General features: G+C 45.5%; 3 protein-coding genes and 1 non-coding gene across 4 annotated transcripts; 3 read left to right on the forward strand and 1 right to left on the reverse strand.

Moving 5' to 3' along the window:
- Window positions 1-881: 881 nt before the first annotated feature.
- Window positions 882-2,014, forward strand: VC83_02557 (uncharacterized protein; the record flags this gene model as incomplete). The annotated part of the gene is made up of 1 exon (XM_024466218.1): window positions 882-2,014. Exon 1 carries the CDS (start codon window positions 1,691-1,693, stop codon window positions 2,012-2,014), a length of 324 nt encoding a protein of 107 aa, XP_024326376.1. The 5' UTR covers window positions 882-1,690.
- Window positions 2,015-3,013: 999 nt separating this feature from the next.
- VC83_02558 (uncharacterized protein) lies at window positions 3,014-4,258 on the forward strand (the record flags this gene model as incomplete). Its single annotated transcript, XM_024466219.1, has 3 exons — window positions 3,014-3,510; window positions 3,673-3,757; window positions 3,827-4,258. 3 exons carry the CDS (start codon window positions 3,014-3,016, stop codon window positions 4,256-4,258), a joined length of 1,014 nt encoding a protein of 337 aa, XP_024326369.1.
- Window positions 4,259-17,479: 13,221 nt separating this feature from the next.
- On the forward strand, window positions 17,480-18,952 carry VC83_02559 (uncharacterized protein). The gene is made up of 2 exons (XM_024466220.1): window positions 17,480-17,859; window positions 17,911-18,952. Exons 1-2 carry the CDS (start codon window positions 17,700-17,702, stop codon window positions 18,654-18,656), a joined length of 906 nt encoding a protein of 301 aa, XP_024326368.1. The 5' UTR covers window positions 17,480-17,699; the 3' UTR covers window positions 18,657-18,952.
- A 7-nt stretch (window positions 18,953-18,959) lies between these two features.
- On the reverse strand, window positions 18,960-19,042 carry VC83_02560 (the record flags this gene model as incomplete). The annotated part of the gene is made up of 1 exon: window positions 18,960-19,042. It is a non-coding gene; the product is annotated as a tRNA-Asp (tRNA).
- Window positions 19,043-23,479: the final 4,437 nt, after the last annotated feature.

The following is a 23,479-nucleotide window of genomic DNA, read 5'->3' on the forward strand; positions in this document are numbered from 1 at the left end:
AATACCACATAAGCCACAACGCTTCTGTCGGCTCTTAGAGCCCACCTGCCGACTACTCTCACTTGCTACCTCCGTACGGACTTGAGCTTCAACCTCAGCACTCTGAAGGATATCCTCTCCCTCTCGTACGGAGAGCCTACCGCCTTGCATTATACGCCTCTTGCGCTTCCTTTCCCTCCTCTTTTTCTGTTCATTTGCTGCTTGTAGAGCCTTAACTTCTGCCTTGAGTAGAACAGCAGAATGCATCATAACTTGCGCCCCCTTAACAAGGCAGCTAATAGCATCATTAATTGAGGTAGGAGAGCTATTCTGATGTTGTACAACACGGTTCTTAATATGCTCTGTTTGAAAATCAAGCTCCCTTATAGTTTGAGGAGTCTTTGAAGTCCAATTGTTACTCTCAACTATAGGAGGAGTTGGAGTCCTCAAGTGTAGATTCAAGTGAGAGAGGACACTCTGTGGCTCGTATGGAACTAGTCCTGTAGCTCGGAATCCGCTCTTGATGTTCTGCTCTGTAAATGTAGCTTTAAATGCTTCTTTGAATGCAGAGAGAAACTCAAGCTTTGTGATATGGTTTAGCCTGTTCCATATGAAGGTTTCAATCTGATGTCCATACGAAAGCTTTAGTGGAGCAAAGCAGCTAACGTCAAGTGGTTGAAGAATGTGTGAGGAGTGTGGTGGCATACAGAGGGTGATTATCTTCCGTTCTGTACAGTAGTGTTGAAATTGAGCTGAGAGGTGGCTCTCATGTCCGTCAAGAATAAGAAGGCGATAGGTTCCGATCGAATGACTGTTTGTATGTCGATCGAAGTGTTGAATCCACTCATACCCAATTGAATTTGAAGTCCACCCATTCTCACTTAGCGTAATCACCCAATCGTCTGGCAATCCTGAGTCCTCGTACCAAGCAGAGAGGTGATTCTGCGCCTTGAAAATGATGAACGGCGGGAGTGCCCATCCGTACGAATTGACACCTTGGATAATTGACACCCACTCTCTATTCCCTGGCTGTATAGTCTTTGGACGACTCTTTGCTTCCGAGCTTGTAACTACCTTTGCAGTAGCAATAACTCCCATGGCAAACCCTGCTTCATCAAAGTTGTAGATATCCTGCTCTAAGATGCCGTATTTTGCAACCACGTTCCGTACAAGAGAAAACCACTCTTGAATTATCTTAGGATCTTCACATTTTGCTCGTTTATAATCGTACTTCCGACTGAACTTTGATTTAATTTCCGTACGACGCTTAATAAAGGTAGTAGTCCAGTTCTTCCCAACAGGGCTCTCGCCTCATTCAGAGAGTAGAAGGTCGGCCATTTCTTGCACAGCTTGCGGTCGGGGTGGAAATCCACGCGAATCTAGGTCGAGAATATATTGAACAAGAGCTGACTCTTCGTACAGAGTCAACTTACGTGAGTTAGGAGTAGAGTCGCGTCGAGAAGTTATACCACGAATCCGGTTACGTAAGGTTGTACGGGGCACATCGTATGATACTGCAGCTGCTTGAACAGTTTGACAATTGCCTTGTTTAATTGCTTGAATAGCTAATAGTATCCTGCCCTCTTGATTAGAGGATTGGGCTTGTGTTGGTCGTGGCATTGTTGACTATAGTTAAGTTGACACGTTTTGGTGTTTTGGTGGTGGCGACTCGCCCGGGATGGCGACTCACATGTGAAATACGTTACTCAATATGACTACAAATACTATAAACTGGGGCCAAATAACAGGCCCCAACGACTTCCTCCCACCCTCTCCTACCACTATTTGTGACCCTTTTGACGATATCGACGACGTCGATATCGTCAATAGCCCTCCCCCTCTACCCACCACTGCTGCTGCCAATCCTCCTCTGCAGGCTGCCCGCCCAAGCCGCCGCCAGCCTGCCGAAACTCTCCGCGCTCGTCTCGATACTACGATGAGAATTTTGCTTCTGCGCCTCTGTATAAGAGATGCAGAGCTCTACTCCCGGGCCTCCCGGAAGACCTTTGCGAAGAGACTGGCCAAGATCATATGACCTTAGCCCGTCTTGTCACAAATCTTGTCAAGCGACGACGAGAAGAGCTTGCTGGTGTCGGAAGTGGCGAAGAGGAGAGCTCGTCGGAATACAACATCGTTGTCGACGAGTGGATCCAAATCGTCGACAACGAGGTTGGGATCCTTCAGTCCCGGAAGAGAGCCCATGGGCTTCCGGATGCAGACACGGAGGATTCCCTGTCTATCCGACGGGATTTAACCCATCTATTGGGGTGAGAAGGAGCAGCGTATTGCCAGCCCCTTCTCAAAACGCCAGAGAGTTATCACTCTCTCAGACAACGATGACGACGCCTCTCTTCCACCCCCCTCTCCCTTCCACGAGAATGATGCCTCGCAGTCCGAAACCCCAGATATATCCTCCTCTTGCTCAAAGCCGTCACTGATCCCGATCCTGAGCGCGAACGACCCGTGCAAGCCGTGCGCCACAAGCGCCACATGAAACCCGATTCGAAGCTGATTTTCATCAGCTCGTCTCTGTATATGCCACAAGGGCAGACAATATGGAGGAAAACCGAGAGCGAGTTGAAGTACGCTCTCGGTTGGAAGGACTAGAAAACGGGTTAGCAGAGGTTCTTCAGTTGCTGAAGGGGGGGAGGAGAGGGGGAGGCGGGCATAGGAGGATCAAGGAGGAGGACGAGGAGGAGGAGACTTACCTGTAGTTATATAGCATAATTTAAATACTCCTCTACCATTGGTGGAGGAGTTCCAAATCTTCGACTTGTCTGGTTCCCAAGCAGACAAGTATAACAATTCATAAGCAGTACGGCGACAGCAAAGTATGCTGCCAACGGCTGCCCATCAGCCTTCAGTCCTTTACTGAAGGCTGTATAAGTCCAGAGCTGTTGAGTATGCCCAAAAACATGCTCAACAGCGATACAGACAGAAGAGAGCCTCTGGTTAAAGGCTCTCTCTGCAGGAGGCAAAGCGTGCCGGGAGAGGGGGTGTGTCCACGGCGATAGCACCCCATAGAAAGCCCGATATGCAGGATCACCGTACACAAGAAGTGTACGCTGACCTCCATAACGGTGCGGAGGCGTCTCTCTATTCCAGAGACCTTCCACATCCTCCAGTCGTTTACGGGTCCAATCCATGGACCCATAAGAGACCAGACAATGCCGTCTGGTCCCACGATAGCTTGCCACTTCTGACCATGCTGTCGAGAATGGCCAGAGTATACGGCACGCTGCCGTACGTAGTCTTGCGGATGGCAAAACCCATGAAAGGTGCCATCCACGAACCCCCAGATCCTCTCCCCTCCTCCTTGTGCCTCAATAGCAGTGGCAAACCCCTGAAGCCGACTATAAGTCAGCAAGGGGTGCCATGCAAGGCAGTCTTCAAATCGGCGGTACAAGAAGAGTACCACGTCATTGAAGACTGTAGACAGCCAGCTTGCGGAGCATCCGAAAAGCTCAACGCAAGTAATCCACCAGCCAGGATATGCGAGCCTTGCAAGGATGACGCAGAGGGCTGTCTCAGGTGAGGGGCGAACTGCATGCCGCCATTCGACTTCCTCGAAGCGGAAGAGAGGAAGGAGTCAGCGAATCTCATCGCGGGTAAACCTTGTAGATAGTTAGTAAGATATTATAAAAAGGGGGGGGGGCTTACCATAGTATTTGTTGGGTCTTATGTGGACCCCAGGAATCAAGGTCGAAGTCGAACTGCTTATACTCAAAAGCAGTTCGACGGCGTTGTTCCTTGCGCTGTTGTTGATAGCGGCGGTAATGTATCGCTGCTGCTATAGCAGCAAGAACGACGATATCATCGCCTTCCTCCATACTATCAAGGGGCAAAGGCAAAGGCAAAGGCAAAGGCAAAGGCAAAGGCAAAGGCAAAGGCAAAGGCAAAGGCAAAGGCAAAGGCAAAGGCAAAGGCAAAGGCAAAGGCAAAGGCAAAGGCAAAGGCAAAGGCAAAGGCAAAGGCAAAGGCAAAGGCAAAGGCAAAGGCAAAGGCAAAGGCAAAGGCAAAGGCAAAGGCAAAGGCAAAGGCAAAGGCAAAGGCAAAGGCAAAGGCAAAGGCAAAGGCAAAGGCAAAGGCAAAGGCAAAGGCAAAGGCAAAGGCAAAGGCAAAGGCAAAGGCAAAGGCAAAGGCAAAGGCAAAGGCAAAGGCAAAGGCAAAGGCAAAGGCAAAGGCAAAGGCAAAGGTGAAGACGAAGGAGAAGATGAAGGTGAAGACGAAGGTGAAGACGAAGGCAAAGATAAAGACGAAGGTGAAGGAACAGTGGTAGTTGCAGTAGTGGTGATTGTGGTAGCCAGTTATCACATTTGACCACAGTGATTATAGACCGCCGTTATGGTCAGCTGAGAATTCGATCGATCAGCATGATATTACTCTATTAGTCCATGCCTCCATGACCCCGCATTAGCCCTACACTAACTCTACACTAGTACTACGCTAGTACTAAAACTACTACTTGCAATCATGCCATGCAATTACGGCTGAAAAACTCTAGTGTAACATACTTCATAAGCAAGTTGCGCATATATGCAAGTTGCGCACACCCCCTCATTTTTACGTGTCTACATTCCTTTAATTCCACTTATCTCAACTAATGGACGCTCAATCGACCTATAAAGAGGGGCGAATTGCTCTTGCACTTCAGGCGCACAAAGATGGCTATTTTACAAGTTTACGGGTAGCCGCAGACGCGTACGATATTCCAGCTTCAACCCTTCGATATCGCGTCAAGGGAGGATGTGCGCGGAGAGGTTTACGAGCTGCAAATACCAAACTTTCATCCACAGAGGAGGAAACTCTTATTAAGTGGATATTGTCTATGGATGAACAAGGCTTACCTGTTAGAAGTAGCTCTATCCAGCAAATGGCGAATCTTCTCCTTCAAAAATGATCGAATATGGACCGCGATAGTCTTCTTACGGTTGGCAAGTGCTGGGTTCATAACTTCGTACAGCGCCATGACTCCCTCCAATCAAAGTACAACCGTAAATAGGATTACCAACAGGCTAAATGCGAAGATCCTACAATTATTCGAGACTGGTTTCAGCTTGTACAAAATACGGTTGCAAAATATGGGATCCAAGACGAGGATATCTATAACTTCGACGAGACAGGTTTCCAAATGGGCGTAATTTCGACCGCAAAGGTTATTACAGGTTCTGAAAGAGCTAGCCGTCCAGTATCTATTCAACCAGGGAACCGCGAATGGGTTACGGTTATTGAATCTGTGTCGTCATCTGGCTGGAGCCTACCACCAATGGTCATCTTTGAAGGAAAGGTTCATATCTCAACTTGGTACACAGATATACTCCCACAAGATTGGACAATTGCGCTAAGTGATAAGGGGTGGACGGACGACTCTTTAGCTCTCGCGTGGCTTACAGACGTCTTCGAGAAACATACAAAGGACTGTACGAAGGATGTATATCGTCTTCTAATCCTTGATGGACACGGAAGCCATTCTACACCCGCATTTGACCTATTTTGCACAGAGCACTCGATTATTACACTTTGCATGCCTCCACATTCCTCGCACCTTTTACAGCCGTTAGACGTAAGCTGTTTTGCAGTTCTAAAACGCTTTTACGGACAGCAAATCGAGGGGTATATGCGCATGGGCCTTAATCACATCGACAAGCCAGACTTCCTCACAGCCTACGTTTCAGCCTGTAACAAGTCTATGGCTACAAATATGGTCCGCAATGGGTTCTCAGCAACTGGTCTTGTTCCTTTTGACCCAGAACGGGTGCTTTCGAAGCTTAATACTCAGTTACGGACCCCTACCCCGCCCGCAAACCCCTCCCCTACCCAGGGTCCTTGGGTACCTGAAACACCCCACAATATCTATCAATTAGAGCTCCAAGCTCAGGCAATTAAGGGATATATCAGCCAGCGTACACAGAGTCTGCCAAGTCCTACAGATTTTGCACTCAACCAGCTCGTAAAGGGTTGTCAGATAGCGATGCATTCCGCTGTCCTTCTTGTGGACGAGAATAGACAATTACGGGCTGAAAATGAGAGACAAAAGAAGAAGAAGGCAAAGAGGAGGTCTTATATAGCTCAAGGGGGTGTTTTGACAGTTCAGGAAGGGTTGAATCAATCACAGGAAGCTAATTTAAAGCCTATAAAGGGGTTTACGGACCAGCCAGCCCAGCCGCAAATGCGTGCACCACGGACGTGTAGTATTTGCAGATCACTTGAGCATACAGCTCGTACGTGCTTACAGAGGGGAATTTCTAATTAGGGTAGTTCTATAATAATCAATTAATTTTGTTATTGCGTAATTCGTCCGTAAAATGCAAAAATGAGGGGGCGTGCACAACTTGCATATATGCGCAACTTGCTTATGAAGTACGTTACGGAAAATAGATTAGTCATCAGGAGCATCACATGGAGGAGGCCTACTTATGGCCGGTCTTTGGAGTAGATCATCAGACAAGGAATCATCAATCACCAGACCCTTGTAAGAATCGTTACATTTGGGGGTCTTGCCCGATATAGGGCAGCAAGGGTTTGGGGGGTGATTGGACAGTCAACGAAGAGACGCGTTCAGCCAGAGAGGTGCTTCAGCGCGGCAAGGAAATCAGAGCGAAGACCAGCCAGAAGGTGATTGCGACCAGTGAGGCAACGCAGTTCGAGAGTAAGACAAAGAGTGCGCGGAAAATCAGCCATATGCAGTTGAAACAGGGTCAGATCAGAGAGTCATCAGTGGCTCCAATATCAGACAAGCCAGCGAGGCCATCACGACACATATTCAGTAACACTCAGCAGCAAGTTGAGTTATCAGTTACCGCAGGTGCGCCAGAGAGCAGAGTGCGGCTTCCACAAGTGAGAAGCATCAATCGAGGGAGGTGGAGAATTCAGAGAGTGATGATTGGTCACCAGATTTGGCAAATCAATCAGCGCAAGGGATTCGTTAGCAGTGCCAAACCTAGAAGGCACCACCCACATCAGAAGAGCAGAAGACAAGAAGGAGAGTTCGCCCACCTCCATCACTTGTCAACAACAACACCAAGCAGAGAATCGAGTGTTGAGTCAGAAAGGAACACAAGCTTCTGTTACGGCCAGTCTTCACGAGCAGATGAGTGTGTGAGCTGTCAGAGAATCAGACAACCGATCAAGAGAGCAAGAATCAAGTCAACAAGAAGTGCATCACAGTATTGTGGCCAGTGTTCACCACTAAGAAGGACACTTGACGAACAAGTGCGAGCCCTTACAAGTGTTGCAGTGGTGGACGCAGGAAGCTGTGGTAGGTCTTCACACAAAGGCACCAGTCGGGAAAAGTGATTGATCCTGTAATGGTGGGTGCACCAGATGTGAGAATCTAGCCACCCAAGGAAGGGGATTGTTTTACTAAGACAACACACTGTCTTAAGAAACAGAGCCAAAGGGTTGTAGCTTAGACTATTCCACAATGCAGCAATCAGGTGTATGATGTAGTGGAGTGGTTTAGACAAGTTGTACAAATGTTAGACAAGTTGTAACAAATGTTGAGTCTGAGAACTCAGGGATAAGTCAGAGGTTAGCACCTCACTGACTTTTCAGAAACAAGGAGTAACAAGATCAATGCTTGGAAGCTTGGAAAAGATATGGAAGTATGTGATAGTCGATTTACTGTATTGTCTGCTTGCCCTTTCTTAAGGAAAGGGCAATCCTATTTATGCTAAAGGAGTGTAGTTCTCTCATTTTCCAAGACTTTCCATGACTAACCAGGCTTAGTAACTGTAGTCGATGTAAGAGAATCCCATAGAACCATCTCCTAGGTTCCTAGCCTATAGGAAGTGAAAGGAGGTCCAAGGTCAGAGTACCCCTATAGACAAATTATGTCATAACTTAACCAATCTTGTGGGTAACTAAGGAGCGATGACGTGTAATGAATTATAGACGGTTGTAGAAGCTTTTGGAGCTATCGGTCATGTTCCTAGGCCTCTAGTTGATAGAGATATGTCATGTGTAGTATTAGCCCAGTAACTAAGGAGTGATGTCATGTAATGAATCATAGAGGGTTGTAGAGATATGCTATGTGGTCATATCAGCCCAGTAACTAAGGAGCAATGACGTGTAATAAATCATAGAGGGTTGTAGCAATCGTTGAGTAGTATTGCTCTTGTTGTTGGTGTGACAAGCCAAAATATGTATAGTGACTTGTAGGTTTGAGAAAAAAATTTCTAAGTTTGCTCTTGAGTTTGATAGCAAACTGAGTGCAACGAATGTCAGTATGACACAGCTGTTCGGAGAATTAGTGACTTCAATTGAAGACTAGGATTTGTTGGGTAGAGTACTTTACACGTGGCGCGATTTATTTGTCGAGGATGTGCGCGATCTTCCAGCCACTACTCGGTGTTCCACCCACTCGCTTCGCTCGTAGGTGGCGACAGCAAGTTGTGCGTGCGACAGCAAGATGTGCGACACATAAAACGAAGAAAAAGACGCCTTATATATCAACTATATAACTATATAATTAAAACATAAAATCAATAGAACTACTATCACTATCGCTACTGCCACTATTGCTACTATCACTTTGATCCTTACTATACCGTAAAATGATCACTTTTGATTTCAACCCTTCCTTCTTCCGCTCTGCTACCCGCTTCCTCTCAACCTTACGCTCTTCAATTTCGATTTTACGTGCTTGCGCTTGTAGCTGCTTTACTACTTGGTCCGATTCCCTTGCTGCTCTTGCGTCTGCTTTTGCTTGCAACTTTGCTTTCTTCTCTTCCCGCATTTTCCGTGCATCTGATGCATATAACTGCCCTCCTTTCTGTAGTGATTTCCCTGCCCTTGCCTTTGCTGCCTTCTGCTCTACTGCACGTAGAGTCATAATATCTAGCTCGGTCTTATAGAGCTCTGCCCGGTGTAGAACAACTGTAGTTCCACGTGCAAATGATTGAAACCCTTCTCTTGAAGGCGATGAGAAAGCTTCCTCTGCTCTCTTCTGCCAATGTTCAACCGCTTGCACACTTTGCATAGTTGTTTTCGGTGTTGAGATAATATTATATGAAGCAAATGGCTCATAATCAGGTGTTTGATTCCGAGTCTCTTGTATCTTGTCAATTACAAGTGGAGGATTATATGGATATAGTCCTGTATTTCTCCAACCAGATTGAATTGTACGGACAGTTAGAGATTGCCGTCGGATTTGCGGGAGGTCTGAAAGGAACGTACGTAGCTTATACTCATAGTCGTAGCTACGTACTGCTTGATCAAGTGCCTTTTGATGAAAGTGTTTGCACTGCTTAAAAACCGCTACATCAAGAGGTTGTAATAGATGTGTTGTATGAGCAGGAAGGCAGCAAATAACAATGTTATGCTCTTCTGCTAATGTAAGAAAGCGCTCTGTTTTATGAGAGTCATGGCCGTCAAGTAATAAGAGGCGAGTATCATCTGGTGCCATATGCTCTGCAGATAGTTGGATAAAATGCATAAGGTATTGGATTGCAATGTCGTCGTTTGAATACCCGCTCTCATTTACAATAATGAGAGCATTTGGCTCAAGGTCATCATTGTACCATGAATCCATATGAAGTTTGCCAGGGATAATGATAGCTTCTGCAAGTGCAGCACCACTTGCATTTACTGCCTCAATTACAGTAACAGAGAGCCGATTCTCAGGATTATCAACAGTCCACTGCTTTACACCGATTGGTACAATAACAGCCGTAGACTTATAACACCCAATCATATAGCCTGTCTCATCAACATTCCATAAATTATATGGCTTAATGTTATGTTTTGTAATAAGGGCGTTATATGTGAGAAAGAATTCCTCAAACACCTCTTTCTTTTGTGCTTGCTTCCGATGTGTATTTAACGTCTTCGTGTGAATTGTATGAAATTCGGGGTGTGCTTTTAGAAAGCGTTGTAGCCACCGTTGTGATGGTATCGTACGATTAGGTCGTAAGTCTGCAACTGCCCGTAGTATCATAGATCGGTTGGCAGGGACCCCGCGCTCAAGTTGGTCGTATATGAATTGACAGACCGCGGTCTCTTGCGATTGAGATAAGACTCGATTGCTACCTCCGTGGGGTAATTGAGGAGACGTAGTACTCGTAATACGACGTCGGAGTGTCTCACGGTTGACATTGAATTTATTTGCAACCCAAGCAATTGTATATGTACTTGGTTGTTTTAAGAAGAACTGTTGGGCCTCATTAAGGCGAGCAATCATAGTAGGATCGTTATTTTGAGGCATTGTAGATACTACGTTATGAAGAATACTATTATTTTTTCTATATATCAAAATAGCGGTGTACGCACATCTTGCTGTCGCACGCACAACTTGCTGTCGCCACCTACGAGCGAAGCGAGTGGGTGGAACACCGAGTAATCTTGTTGTCCATCGAATCCCCACACATGCTCACATGCAGCTGCAGAAGGCGAATTTGAAGACATACTCTGACGCTGAAGTACGGTGGCAGAAAGAGGAATTTCTAAAGCTCCTCGAGGCTGTAATTATACAGGGCTGTGAGAGCCCTTGGGCTGCGCGATGTCAGTTTGTTGAGAAGACGAGCGGGGCTCTCAGGATGACTCACAATTACAGTCCGCTCAACTCAGCCACCATCAAAAGTAACTACCCGTCAAGGAGGATTGAGCCACTATTGAGAATAATGAGCCAGAGCTTCTTGCGCTATATGTTCACAGCTGATGGGAGTAATGGCTACTGGGCTGTTCCTATCACTCGAGTGGACCAGTATAAGACAGCGTTTACTTCCAGTCTCGGCCAGTTTTGTTATCGCAGAATGGGGCAGGGCGTAACAGGATCGCCAGGAACATATGCGCGCCTCAAAGACATTTTGACTGGCCCAATCCCCACCCCCAATCCTGAGCCAGCCCTTTCAGATGCCATGCCCGGTGTTGCAACCTTTTCTCACTTTGTCGACGATGATGGTGGGGAGGCAGATTCATTACCGAGCTTAGTGGACTTCTTGCACCAGCATTACTTTCTGAGACTTGCCTGGGGGAACATTCGGTTGAATCCGAAGAAAGCTGTTTTTGGGAGCAACAACATCAAGATCTTGGGACGTGCCCGAACACCAGATGGCCTTCGTCCGTCAGCAGCAAAAATCGAGGCGTTCGCGAACTGGCCAGAGCCAACTGAGCCTCAAGACTTAGAGCGTTTCCTAGCCACATTGCCATTCGTAAAGACTTACATTCCTGGCCGCGCTGACCTCTCTCGGATTCTCAAGACCGCAATCATCACTGAGGCCGGAACTGTAAAGGACAAGTCGGGGAAGACCGTCCGTCAGAAGATTCCAATCTCTCTCAACTGGACTCCCCAACATGCACGAGTGTTCAAGCAATTGAAGGATGCAGTCTGCACAACTTGCATGGTCGCGGGTGATGAGGACCGCCAGTATCATCTCGCGACAAACGCCTCGAAGACGGGACTCGGCGGCGTCCTGTATCAGATCATCGACAGTGTCGAGATCATGTTTCTCTCCTACCAATTGACAGAGGCACAATCTCGGTGGCATACCACCGAGAGGGAAGCATTTGCAGTTTATAAGGCCCTTGAAGAGTGCAGCTGGCTTCTCCAAGGGAGCAAGTTTCCCGTGCGTGTTTACACTGATCACTCTGCGCTTTTGTCTGTCCTGAAAGCTGATGATCCACATGGCCGCATTTGTCGATGGCAACTGTATCTCTCCCGCTTTGATCTTGAATAAGTCCATGTGCCAGGGCGAACACTAGCTATAGCGGATGGCTTGTCACGATTCAACAAAGTTGCTTTGTTGCCGCGGGATTTAGTGAACATGTACCTCTCCTGTCGGGACCTTGGTTATGAATCTGAGGAAGAGATGGATCTTCCTGTCCTTGCCATGGAACTCCGGCCACAGCCGAAATGGCCAGTAGGTTACGCCCCAATTAACCCAGCCCAACTAGGCGCTCAGGACATCCTGAAAGGTTGGGTTGGGTCAACGATGAGTGGTATGGTGACATTGTGAAGTATAAGGTGCTCAACGCCTTCCCCCTTCATTGTGAGTTGACCACATCTGAGCGGCGGAACCTCCGGAGACTTGCCGTAAGATTTGTGCTCTGGGACTCGCCATCTGGTCCCCGCCTTATCTATCGTGAGAAAGACGGATCGCGTGCTCAGTGCATCCAAAAAGACGGTGTCGAAACAGAACTACGAGCTTTGCATAACGTGCATGGGCACTTCTCTATGGGTATTCTCCACCAGGAAGTAATCTGGCCGTCGAGAATGAAAGACATTCACACATATTGCAAATCCTGCACTGTGTGCCAGACAGTTGGGCCCTTACAGCCCTCAGTTGGTCTGACCCCGATCTTCGAAATGCTCCCATTTGATATGATCGGCATGGATTACATTGGCCCGATTTTCCCCGTTTCTCGTAGCGGCAACAAGTATATTGTCATTGGTGTTGAGTACTTTTCTCGATACTTTCTCGGTCAACCAACGAAGACAGCAAAGTCGTCGAACACTGTCCACTTTGCCAAAACACGCATAGTCCAGCCCTTCGGTGCTCCAATCGCTTTCTACTGCGATAACGGTGCACACTTCATCTCAGATGAAGTACATTCTTATTGTGATAAGGAGGGCATCAAGATGGTCCACGCTCCTAAGTCGCACCCTGCATCAGTTGGCTTGTCGGAGCGGTTTGTCAAGATGGTTGTATCTGTGTTGCGCAAGATCCTGCAAGTCCAGCCTGATCTTCTGAATGTCTGGGATGAGTTACTCCCACATGCAATCAACATGATTAATACCAAGAAGGTTTCGGTCTATGGCGTGTCTCCCGCTGAGCTTTTGTTTGGATATAATCCGCGCTTCACGCCAGGCGATTTGTCAGTTGATGAAGAAATTCGCTGCCAAATCATTACCCAGCCTGATTTTCAGCCACATTTTGACCAAGAGCTGAATGTGTCTGCTGTCGCTATCCGCATGGCTAAATTGGATGAAATGCGAGATGCTGTGACAGCCATTCGGTTGCGTCGCCAGGCAAAACAAGCCCAAGAGTCCCAAGCCGAATTTGCTCGGAAGCAGAAAATGAAGAAGGGTGACCTGGTCCTTCTTCGCCGACTCGCTCAGGAAAACAACCATAGCCATAAGCTTGAGCCTAGATGGCAAGGCCCTTACTTAATAGCCAAAGTCACTCTAGGTGGGAACTCTGCATTTCTCTGAGAACTTCACACTGACAAGATCCGTGGGAAATTCCACTAAGGGGATATCGTAGATGGATGTCTACATGCATGCTCGCCCCGATTCAGCAAGGTTGAGAGTGGTATTTGATATTTGATATTTGAGCAGGTAGGAGCTGGTAACCCCATTGTCCAAAAATCACAGAGTGCAGGAGGCATGCTAACATAGGGCTCTCTAGCATTGTGTTAAGCAAGGGTTAAAAAAAACCAGCTTCTGCTAGTGGCCATGTGGACTTAATGCAATGCATCGGAATGGGATGAAGCGAGTTATTGGCTAGTGCTGAATATTTTGCATCAGCTTTCTTCTGTCGAAGGAACACGCAGCATGCTGGCTAGTTAAGGGTGGAATCGCAGGTGACATCAGACCTAGTTACACATTAAACATCTTCCCTAGCTCTACAATTTGGCATCGATCGGCTTCTTAAAGGGGCAGCCACAATATGTAGAACATTTTTAAGTCACTATAGTAATCACTTTGCTATACCGAGATGAGCAGGGCTATGTGATGCGTCTCGACCCGAACTAATGGACCGTTGCTCGTATAAGTGTTAGTTAGTTAAAACAAGGACGAATAGGATACATAGGAAGCAAAGATTACTCCTTAAGCGTGAACCCACCACGCAAATGCACGCTATAGTTTGCTCATGCTACAGGGGCCTAGCAACATCTTGGTATGGTGGTGGCTTTAGCACAGGAATTCCTGGGTCGACTGTCTCCTAGAGCATAGCTTCCTTAAAGGTCCTTACTGCTCCTAGTAGCTGTTTTTTAAAGAGAGTCTTACTTGCACTTTTCTCAAATGCTTGTAACTGATGCTTCTAAAAGCTACAGTCCACTCTTGCCAAGACGATGTCGGATTAGTCGATAACACCGCTAAGTCGATATTTTTTCAGCACCAATTGATTTTCGCACTCAATTCTCGATATTCACGATATTGACCTCTGACCTTCAATTATCGACTTATCCAACTCTATTATGCCTCGAAAACACACGATTACACTCGAACAGTGCTGTGCCCTTCGGCGTTAGGCACACAAACAGCACCCGAAACCCTCCTAGAAAGCCTGCATCAACTGGTTTCTTCACGAATTCAATAATAGGCTCAGTCAATCGACAATATCAGATAGCCTTAGTGACTGCTTTAAACATCTCAACAACTCGACAACAACTAGACAACGAAATCGAACTAGCTAATGGCCTCAACTTGAACAAATCCTCTACGACTTTCAGCGACAAATTAATAGCCATGGTAGCTTTACATCTAGTGATATACTTTAAGAAAAGGCGAGGGAGATCTAGAGAAGGCTTCTATAGTATGTAGATTAGCTAGTTCCTGACTTTAGCTCTAGCTGGCTTACACGATTTAAATCATGACATAATATTAAGATACATACACGTTATAGCAAAGCAGTATCTATCCCGGAATTAGTTGAAGAAGAGATAAAAGGGCTCTAGACAATTGCTAGGGAGTTTAAGGAGGAGAATATTTATAATATAGATGAAACTAGGCTCTACTAGAAGATGATGCCATCTCGGGGACTAGCATCACAATCATTACCTAGATTAAAGAAGCAAAAAGCTCGAATTACACTTACTCTTTATACAAATGCTTCTAGATCTAACCAGCTTCTAATCTAGATTATTAGCAAAGCAAAAACACCTCGATCTTTACATAATATTAATATATCTACAATAGGAGCTAAGTAGAGGTGGAATAAAAAGGCTTGGATGAATTCAACAATTATGATCGACTAGCTTTAAGCATTTTATCGACATATTGGCTTTACTTGACAAGTCCTTCTTATAATGGACAACTTTTCTAAACACTTATCTAGTGTTAAGCTTTGTCCCCTACCTCCTAATATTCGGATCTGTTAGCTTCTAGCTAATAGTACCACTCGATTCTAGCCTCTTAATGCATTATTCAATCTCTTAAAGCTTATTACCATTGACAATAGTTCTCTTTTATGCTTGAATGTTATAATTCGAATCTAGATCCGATTAAGCAAGCAAGCTTACGACTTTCAATTCGCTAGATCTTACGAAGCTGGAATTAACAAGTTTTATAATCAACTACATACAATTGCTTTCGAAAATCAACACTTCTTACAACTCTAATCACTCTTCCAACCTCAATCACACTAACAGAATTTTTAAAACTATACAAACAAGTTATTCAAGCTGGTAATATACATGATTCAATGACTATTTCAAACTTTTTAAATCCTATCGACGAGCAAATCAACAATACAGAAGTTACAACAGATGAGGAGGGTATACTACAGGAGATTTTGGATGAGCATCTTAGTGATCCTACTCAAAATGATGAGGAAGAAGAGGAGCCTAAGACTGAAGAGGCTGTTTATTCAGCCTCCAATGCTCGCAATGCCCTTAAAGTTCTGATTGAGTATACGGAGTGTTAGGATGCTATCTAAGCCAATCACCTCAGGGCATTAGAGCGCTTAGAGGGTGAAATTGAGGCAATTCAGCTTAATTCCTTGGTTTAGGAGACATTAGATAGGTGGATTACATAATACTTGGCATTTCAATATAACAATATATTCACTTTTACGATATTTACACGTGTTACCAATTGTATTGACTTAACATAGTGAGCTCTTTAACTTCAATGGCTATGAAGTCATCACTCTTGTCTTCTCTGTTTGACGTGTCGAATTCCTAGAGATCCTAGGCACTAATGCTCTATATCTCTTCTCCCTATAACATGGCACATAGCTATCCTTGTAGGGATTGTACCCGCCCTGGCCTTGCCAAGTAGCATTAAGCTGTTTGCTATACTTTCATCTGCTGTTCCCTTTCTTTGATTACTTGCAATTTTGCGCCATGTGTCTAGGCTTGTTGCAGTTGAAGCAGAGCCGTTCCTTAAGCTGTTGCTCTTTGTTAGGATTGTGGGGTTTGCCATTAGGCTTGAAAGTAGTGTCGAGTTCCATAGGTTAGAGCCAATACCTCTTTGTTTGTCTTCTCTTCTAAGTCCAGTGTTGGTTAGGTGGTCCCCCCTTCTTCTCAAGTTGCCGTTTATAGTGCTGGTTGTTAATCTTCTAGGCCAACTCGATCATCTCCCTAAGGTCATCTGGTTTGTCGGTCCTTGAGATTTCATCCTTTACATGGTCCTTTAGACTTGTGTAGAATTGGTCAAAGATAGCCTCTTCTCCCTAGTTGGTAAGTGTTACATGCTGTTGAAACTCAGTGGTGTATGCAACTGCTAGCCCTCTCTGCCTAAGAGCCTATAGTGCCCTGACTGCATTCCATAATTCATCGATGTCTCTAAAGTTTGCTTTAAGTTGTCTAGTGAATCCAGCCTAGGATACAAAAATCTCCTTCGTTCCTTAGCAGGCTTAGGTGTTGCATTTTCCTTCTGATGTTTAATGGGTCATGTAGTTGGCGAGGTAATTAGAGATCCATTCTAAGGCTGGTCCTTGTAGGAGGGCCACGGCCTATAGGATCTGTTCCACTTCTTAGGTGAAGTGTCTGGCATTAAATGCTATCTATAGCTCCCTCTAGATGAGAAACTCTTGAGCTTCTTGCAATTCCTATGATAGGTATTTGTAAGGACACAGGGCACCCAGCTCACAGTAATAGCATATGAGAGTGCGAGTCGGAGGCTAAACGGATGCTATCCTATAGGTCTACTATGAAGGATACAAAAAAGATGAAGGGGGAACCCCGTTAAGTCTGTTTCCTTAACTACCCGAAACGGGCCCGACTCGGTTATTCCAACCCTAGCCCTGAACCTTCCACCGCAACAGGTCCGCATCGACCCTGAACCCTAGACCCTTACCGTCCCCCACTATAGTGTAACTCGCTATGTGCTCCTCTACTGGTTCGAAACCACACCGAGTCAAATTTCATGCTTGTAGTGACCGTAACAGCTCTGAGGCAGGTTCTTCGAGTATCTAGGTAAGGAGGCATCCTTACAGTATTAGGGAATGCAATCTTAAGCTTGTCTAAGGGTGAGCCTGTGTGGCTTCAATGGTAGGTTTAGTGGCTACCTTCCCTTTTGTTTCAACATTTGAGTGATTTGTGCTTCGCTCTATCTCCTTTGATAAAATTTGAATTTCTCTAATGCTCCTTGATATATATATAAATGTCAATGTGCTCTTGCTCCAATAATGCTTGAGACAATATTCTGGGCTTTGATTTAACGAAGCTATAGTTTTCTACATTGGAGCCTATTGTCGAAACCCGACGGAATCCAGAAATAGACTCTTCTGTCGTAACCTTGTGGTATAATCTTAATTGGTGCTTATCAGAAGTTTCATATTTCCAACCCCCTGGGCAAAGTTGGAGCGGCAAAGTTTTTGCCGCCGACGCTCGGCCTGTTAGTCGCCGCCACACCGACCGATTCTAACCACTCAAGCCGAGGCTCTTTCGTCGCGTCCCTGCATATTGGCCACGCAATTCGGGTTTCCCCTTGCCTCAACGTTCTATATCGAATTCTTCAACAGAACGACCCACTCTACCGCCAATCCTATCGCTAGGAATAGTTCTTACCACCGGCTTCCGTTCTGTTGGTGCTGCCTAGCGTGCTTGTCCCAATGTCGGCCATTATGCGACTGCCCGGTGGGCAGAACAAGATATTGTTGGGCCTCTCAAGGACTCACTTAAGTGCAAAGCCCGCTGCTGCCAAACCCAATTTCTTTCCTCACTCGAGCTCCCGTACATTCACAAACACAACGTATAGGAGAACTGCTGCAGGTAATTGCCTCCACCCCAATGCTCACAAGCTGTACTGATTAAAGCTGCTAGAATCCATACCTGCCCCCGCCAAAAAATCACTCCCGCTCCGAATACTTTATTTCACCGCACTTGCAGTCGGATTCACCACTGCGGGCTTCCTGATGGCGGCCGCACCAGCAATCTCCACGGCGAGAGAGTTTCTCAACGTGCCCTCCGACGAGGAGACTCTGTCGTTATACACCCCCGAGGATGCGAAAGCCCAAGAAGTTGAGGACTTCATCAACAACCACCACCTCGCGCGCGAGCTCAGGAGCAAGCCGGAGTACAGAGAGTCGAGACCGCATCTGAAGATTCCCAAGGGAGTGCGCGAGCAAAGCCTCACGGGCGGAACCCTGACCGGCCCCAACCGCGTCGTCGTCCCGCCGTTTGCCTGGAATGAGGAGGGCGGAAAGTCTATGGTCACCATCTCATACCTCGGCCGTGATCTATGCGGTCACCCTGGCATCATTCATGGTGGTTTCCTTGCTACCATGCTGGATGAGGGCCTGGCACGCTGTTGCTTCGAGGCCCTACCGAACAAGGTCGGCATGACTGCGAATTTGAACATCAACTACCGCAGCCCGGCGCCGGCGGATACCTTCGTTGCACTGCGAGCTAAGACGATTAAGGCGGAGGGGAGGAAGGCATGGGTGGAAGGTCACATTGAGACCTTGGTTGGCGAGGGAGAGACGCCTGTGGTGCTGGCAGAGGCCACTGCGCTGTTCATTGAGCCACGCCAAGCTGCGCGTTTGGCAGCGCTGAACCCTACCAAATAAGAAATAAGGGACGTGTGTCATATTGCGCATATCTACTTGGCATGAATACGGCTACATACAAGCTGGTGGTCTGTTCTGTGGAGGGGAAATGGAAAGAGGATGTTCCCGTTTTTAGAATAAAGCAGGATCTAGATTTAAATGGCTAGAGAGAGGATACTATACTACAAGAGGGGGGATTGAGGCTTGATATAGAACATAATGAAGTACCGAATGAAATAAAACCCAGCCAATAATGCCAAATGGCAAAAAAAAAAAAATTTAACAAAAAAAAACATTCTGAACCATGAGCTCAGAGAAGAATGAACTCTCTGACGGGGAGTCGAACCCCGGTCTCCCGCGCTTTGTCGAATGACAAGCGGAAATCATGACCGTTAGACCATCAAAGACTTTGAACAGGAAACCCCTAACGGGTTACAAGAACTGGTGCCGCTTTTCGTCAGTTTTTCCGGAGCTAGTAACCGAAAAGTTGATGCCTGGCTTCGGGGTTCGGTTTTATCATTGTCCGATTCCTGAGCCCAGTTTCCTCGTTGGCACAAAAGACTGTTTTTAGAATTATGCGCAACACGGCTTCTTGCTTTCCGTCCTCTGTGGTCATGAGCCCGTCCAAAATTCGTTGGACTATCGTGGCAAAACATGCCGTCTATCTTGGTATCGGATACTAAAGCGACGACCGGTCTTGTCCCGAGGAAGCTGCAAAACGCAAGAGGCCGTACAGTGTTTTTCGAGGTAAGAATATCAACATTTGCATAACGTAAGTCGTGGCGTACTGGCGGTAGTGGGGTTGGAACATCGTGAAATATATACTCTAATCCTCAATTAAAATACAATTAGATACTTCTCCTAAGTCCTCTTCAATAGATTCTTCATCTCCTTGCTCAATTATAGCCTTGTTTGTAGTTCTACTACCTGTTGCTGTTGACTTCTGTCGAGTAGCCTCCTCTGCTTCAACGACCTGTAGCTGCAATTCCCTTGTAGAAATATGAAAATGACCCTTTAAAATTGCTCGCTTGCCTTTTTGCTGTACTCTCCGAGCTTGAACAATTGATCGTAGATTGTCAGTATCACGTTGTTGTAGAAAATTGCGTGTATTTAGTCGCTCTGTTGCATCTGCTAACTTTTGAATATATCGCTTTGTAGGTGTGTTTAACACTGTACGGGCTTCAAGAATAGCAGAGAGTACTGTATTTGCTTTCCGTAGTGTTGTAAAGTCAGGTGGGCTACTATTTTGAAAGACAGTATCAAAAATATCATGTCATTGTGGTGTTTGAGGCCGTTGTTCAACTTCAATAACTTCTTGAAGTGTCACTTCACGGATAATTCGTCGTGGTTCAAATGGTTGTAGTCCTGCTCCTCTCCATGCTGAAGTGATATTTTGAGTTGAAAATTCTAACTCTCTTGCTGTTATATATGCAGATAGCCACTCTGCTTTTTTCACATGTAGGAGTTGTGCTTCATTTAAATGTGAAAGAGCTGTTGTAAGCCTCTTTTTCAATGGTCCAAAAATTGCAACATCAAGTGGCTGTAACACATGTGAAGTATGTGGCGGTAATATAAGGATTGATATGCGATTTTGTATACAGTGAGAAATGAAATTCCCACTTATATGACTGTCATGGCCGTCGCAAATAAGAAGGCGTTGTTGTTGTCCTCCATTTGCTTTTGCACATGTTGCAGGCTCAAATACATGCTTGAGCCACAAGTCCATGTAAATTGCTTGTCCATCCTTTTGAATTTGCAGAGAAGTGCCACTTATTTATCACATCTTGTGAAATCCAACTATGTAGTAGATTTTGGTCTTTGAATATAATAAGAGGATTGATAGTTGTGCCGTCCATGCAAATACACTCAACTGCAGAAACCCATTCTTGTCGACCTTGATGTGCTTGATGACGTGTACGAAGTGTATAGTCAATAATAATCCGTGTAGATTCCATTGTTCCGATTGAGAATCCCATCTCATCCATGTTATACACATTGTATTCTTTGATGTCTAGACGCATTATAAGCTCCTTATACGCGTCAAACCACCCTTGTACGACTTGTTTTGTATCTCCACTCATCCTTTGCACTTCAATTCATCTTCCTAGTCGTACTTGTAGATGTGGATGTCGTTTAATAAAGCGTGGAACCCAATCTTGTCCTAATGGAAGGTGTGGTATAGGTTGAAATTGTTCGTGAAGTTGATTGTGAAGTTGGTCGTGTAAATTAAAAACCCGGCAATGGTCTGCTCGAACCTATTCTGCAATTTATCGTAGTATTCGGTGTAATGGTGGGTGCACCAGATATGAGAATCTAGCCACCCAAGGAAGGGATTACTAAGACAACACACTGTCTTAGGAAACAGAGCCAAAGGGTTGTAGCTTAGACTATTCCACAACGCAGCAATCAGGTGTATGATGTGGTGAAGTGGTTTAGACAAGTTGCAACAAATGTTGAGTCTGAGAACTCAGGGGTAAGTCAGAGGTTAGCACCTCACTGACTTTTCAAAAACAGAGAATAACAAGATCAATGCTTGGAAGCTTGGAAAAGACGTAGAAGTATGTGCTAGTCGATTTACTGTATTGCCTGCTTGCCCTTTCTTAAGGAAAGGGCAATCCTATTTATGCCAAAGGAGTGTAGTTCTCTCATTTTCCATGACTTTCCATGACTAACCAGGCTTGGTAAATGTATTAGAAATCAAGTGCGACCCACAACTAGCTTGCTAATCATGTAGTGAACGTAAGAGAATCCCATAGAACCATCTCTTGGGTTCCTAGCCTATAGGAAGTGAAAAGGAGGTCCAAGGTCAGAGTACCTATAGACAAATTATGTCATAACTTAACCAATCTTGTGGGTAACTAAGGAGCGATGACGTGTAATGAATCATAGAGGGTTGTAGAAGCTTCTAGAGCTATCGTTCATGTTCCTAGGCCTCTAGTTGGTAGAGATATGCCATGTGGTAGTATTGGCCCACCCCCTTAAGGAGGAGATTTTCTTAATAACTTGTTCAATGAGTGTCCAAATGATATGCCGTGATGTATGTAGCATAAACAGATGTAGTAGAAGAGTTTGCAGCAATCGTTGAGTAGTATTGCTTCTGTTGTTGGTGTGATAAGCCAAGATATGTATGGTGACTTGTAGGTTTGAGGAGGAGATTTCTAAGTTTGCTCTTGAGTTTGATAGCAAACTGAGTGCAACGAATGTCAGTATGACATTCGGTGGCTAGGTGCATATCCGCTACTTGTTAGCTCTCTAATCCACTTTAAGAGTGTTTCTTCTTGCGTTTTTGATAATAGTTGTTGTTTTTTATGTGCTTCTACGCGTGTGAGGCCTCCATTCATACGACAACGGATAGATTGTTCTGGGAGGTCAAATGCTTTGGCAGCTACATACACTGACTTATATTGTTTGGAATGAATAGCTAATATAGCTTGATCTATTGCAATATTACGCTCTTGAGCTTCTATGCTCTTTCGGCGTACCATAATGGAGTTGGGTAGGTAAGATGGTAAGTTTGATGGGGTGGTTCTAGCCCCACTAGATGGCTTTAGCAGCCAGGCCGAACAGTTGTTGGCCAAGGCCTGAAGAAGAAGGTGCCAATCTACTATAGAGGCATAGTATATAGCCTAGGCTCAGTTGATTGTAGCACTCATAGACCCTAGTTAATAGAAGTAGCTATGCCTAATATAGTAATATCAAAATTCACATTACCCCCTAAGTGACAATTTTTGGACCTGCTTGAATCGTTCCCATTTTACAACGCTGGACTTGGCCATTTTGGCGAGAAATGGGAGAGCTGCGGAAACTGGAGTTTAGCTATGACCTAACAAGGGAAATTACTAGTAAATTGTATGTAATTCTCCCCTTCCGGCCATACCCCCTACGGCGTTCCCTTTGTAATCCCCTATGTGACTAGAGCCCTTTGTTCCCTCTGTAGAATACTGGCCTTTGATAAATTTTTCTACTTCAGTAAGTGCTTTGGAACTGGGCCGGTGGGGGGAGAGGTGGTGGCGGCTGGAAAAGATACATGATGGTACTTCTATTGCCATATATATATATGCAAGTTGAAGTACCTATATGTACCCTTTTGCGACCGCCACCACCTTCGCGCCCATTTCTTGCCAAAATGATTTTTTCCTGCTTACAGGTTTTGTTAGCTAGAAATAGTACTTACCCCTGATGCAATTGCCATATAAAATTGGTTATAGATGCATTTCTACGAAGTACCTTCTAAAGCATTGCAAATTCTCAAATGACAGCACCAACACCAGTACCAACACCAGCGTTCTAATGCCAGTTCATAGACAGCAAATACTAATAGCTGCTATTGCTACCAGTCTACTCCTTTTACGGGTACGCCGTCGCCGCCGCCAGCTTCAGTTCGAAAGATCTCAGCGTCGATACCGGCCGCCACTCAAATATGAGCAGAAGACCTGGAGTCTTACATCGTGGGGTCAGGATTCACCAGTTAAAGTAAAGCATTATCTTCGGTAAATATACCTTCTTATTCAATTAAATAGTATACTATACTATACTACACTAATTAACGTGCATGTATAACGAAAGTGCCAAACAAGCGAAAGTGCCAAACAAGCGAAAGTGCCAAAATATCGTGACTACCCCATAAGAATTGCGATAAATCCACCACAACAATATAAATTAATTAAAACTACTCAGAGTCCTCTTCCTCAGACCTGTCTATTACAATCTGACAAGTGCGCGCATTGTGTCCAGTCTCACCACACTTGCCACAGCGACGTGCATGGGTTTCTTCCCTTGGCTTCCGACCACTACTTGCCCTTATTTCTTGTTCTACTTGCTGCACAACGTCCCTCTCGTCCTGT

The sequence above is a fragment of the Pseudogymnoascus destructans genome (assembly GCF_001641265.1).
Source record: "Pseudogymnoascus destructans isolate 20631-21 unplaced genomic scaffold scaffold_5, whole genome shotgun sequence".
NCBI classification, from domain to species: Eukaryota; Fungi; Ascomycota; class Leotiomycetes; order Thelebolales; family Thelebolaceae; genus Pseudogymnoascus; species Pseudogymnoascus destructans.

Bases quoted from the DNA above. Each gene is read 5' to 3' on its own strand.
- VC83_02559 (XM_024466220.1), top strand. From the start codon at position 17,700: ATGTCGGCCATTATGCGACTGCCCGGTGGGCAGAACAAGATATTGTTG. The intron at 17,860-17,910 runs GTAATTGCCTCC...TAAAGCTGCTAG, and splicing joins GTATAGGAGAACTGCTGCAG to AATCCATACCTGCCCCCGCC.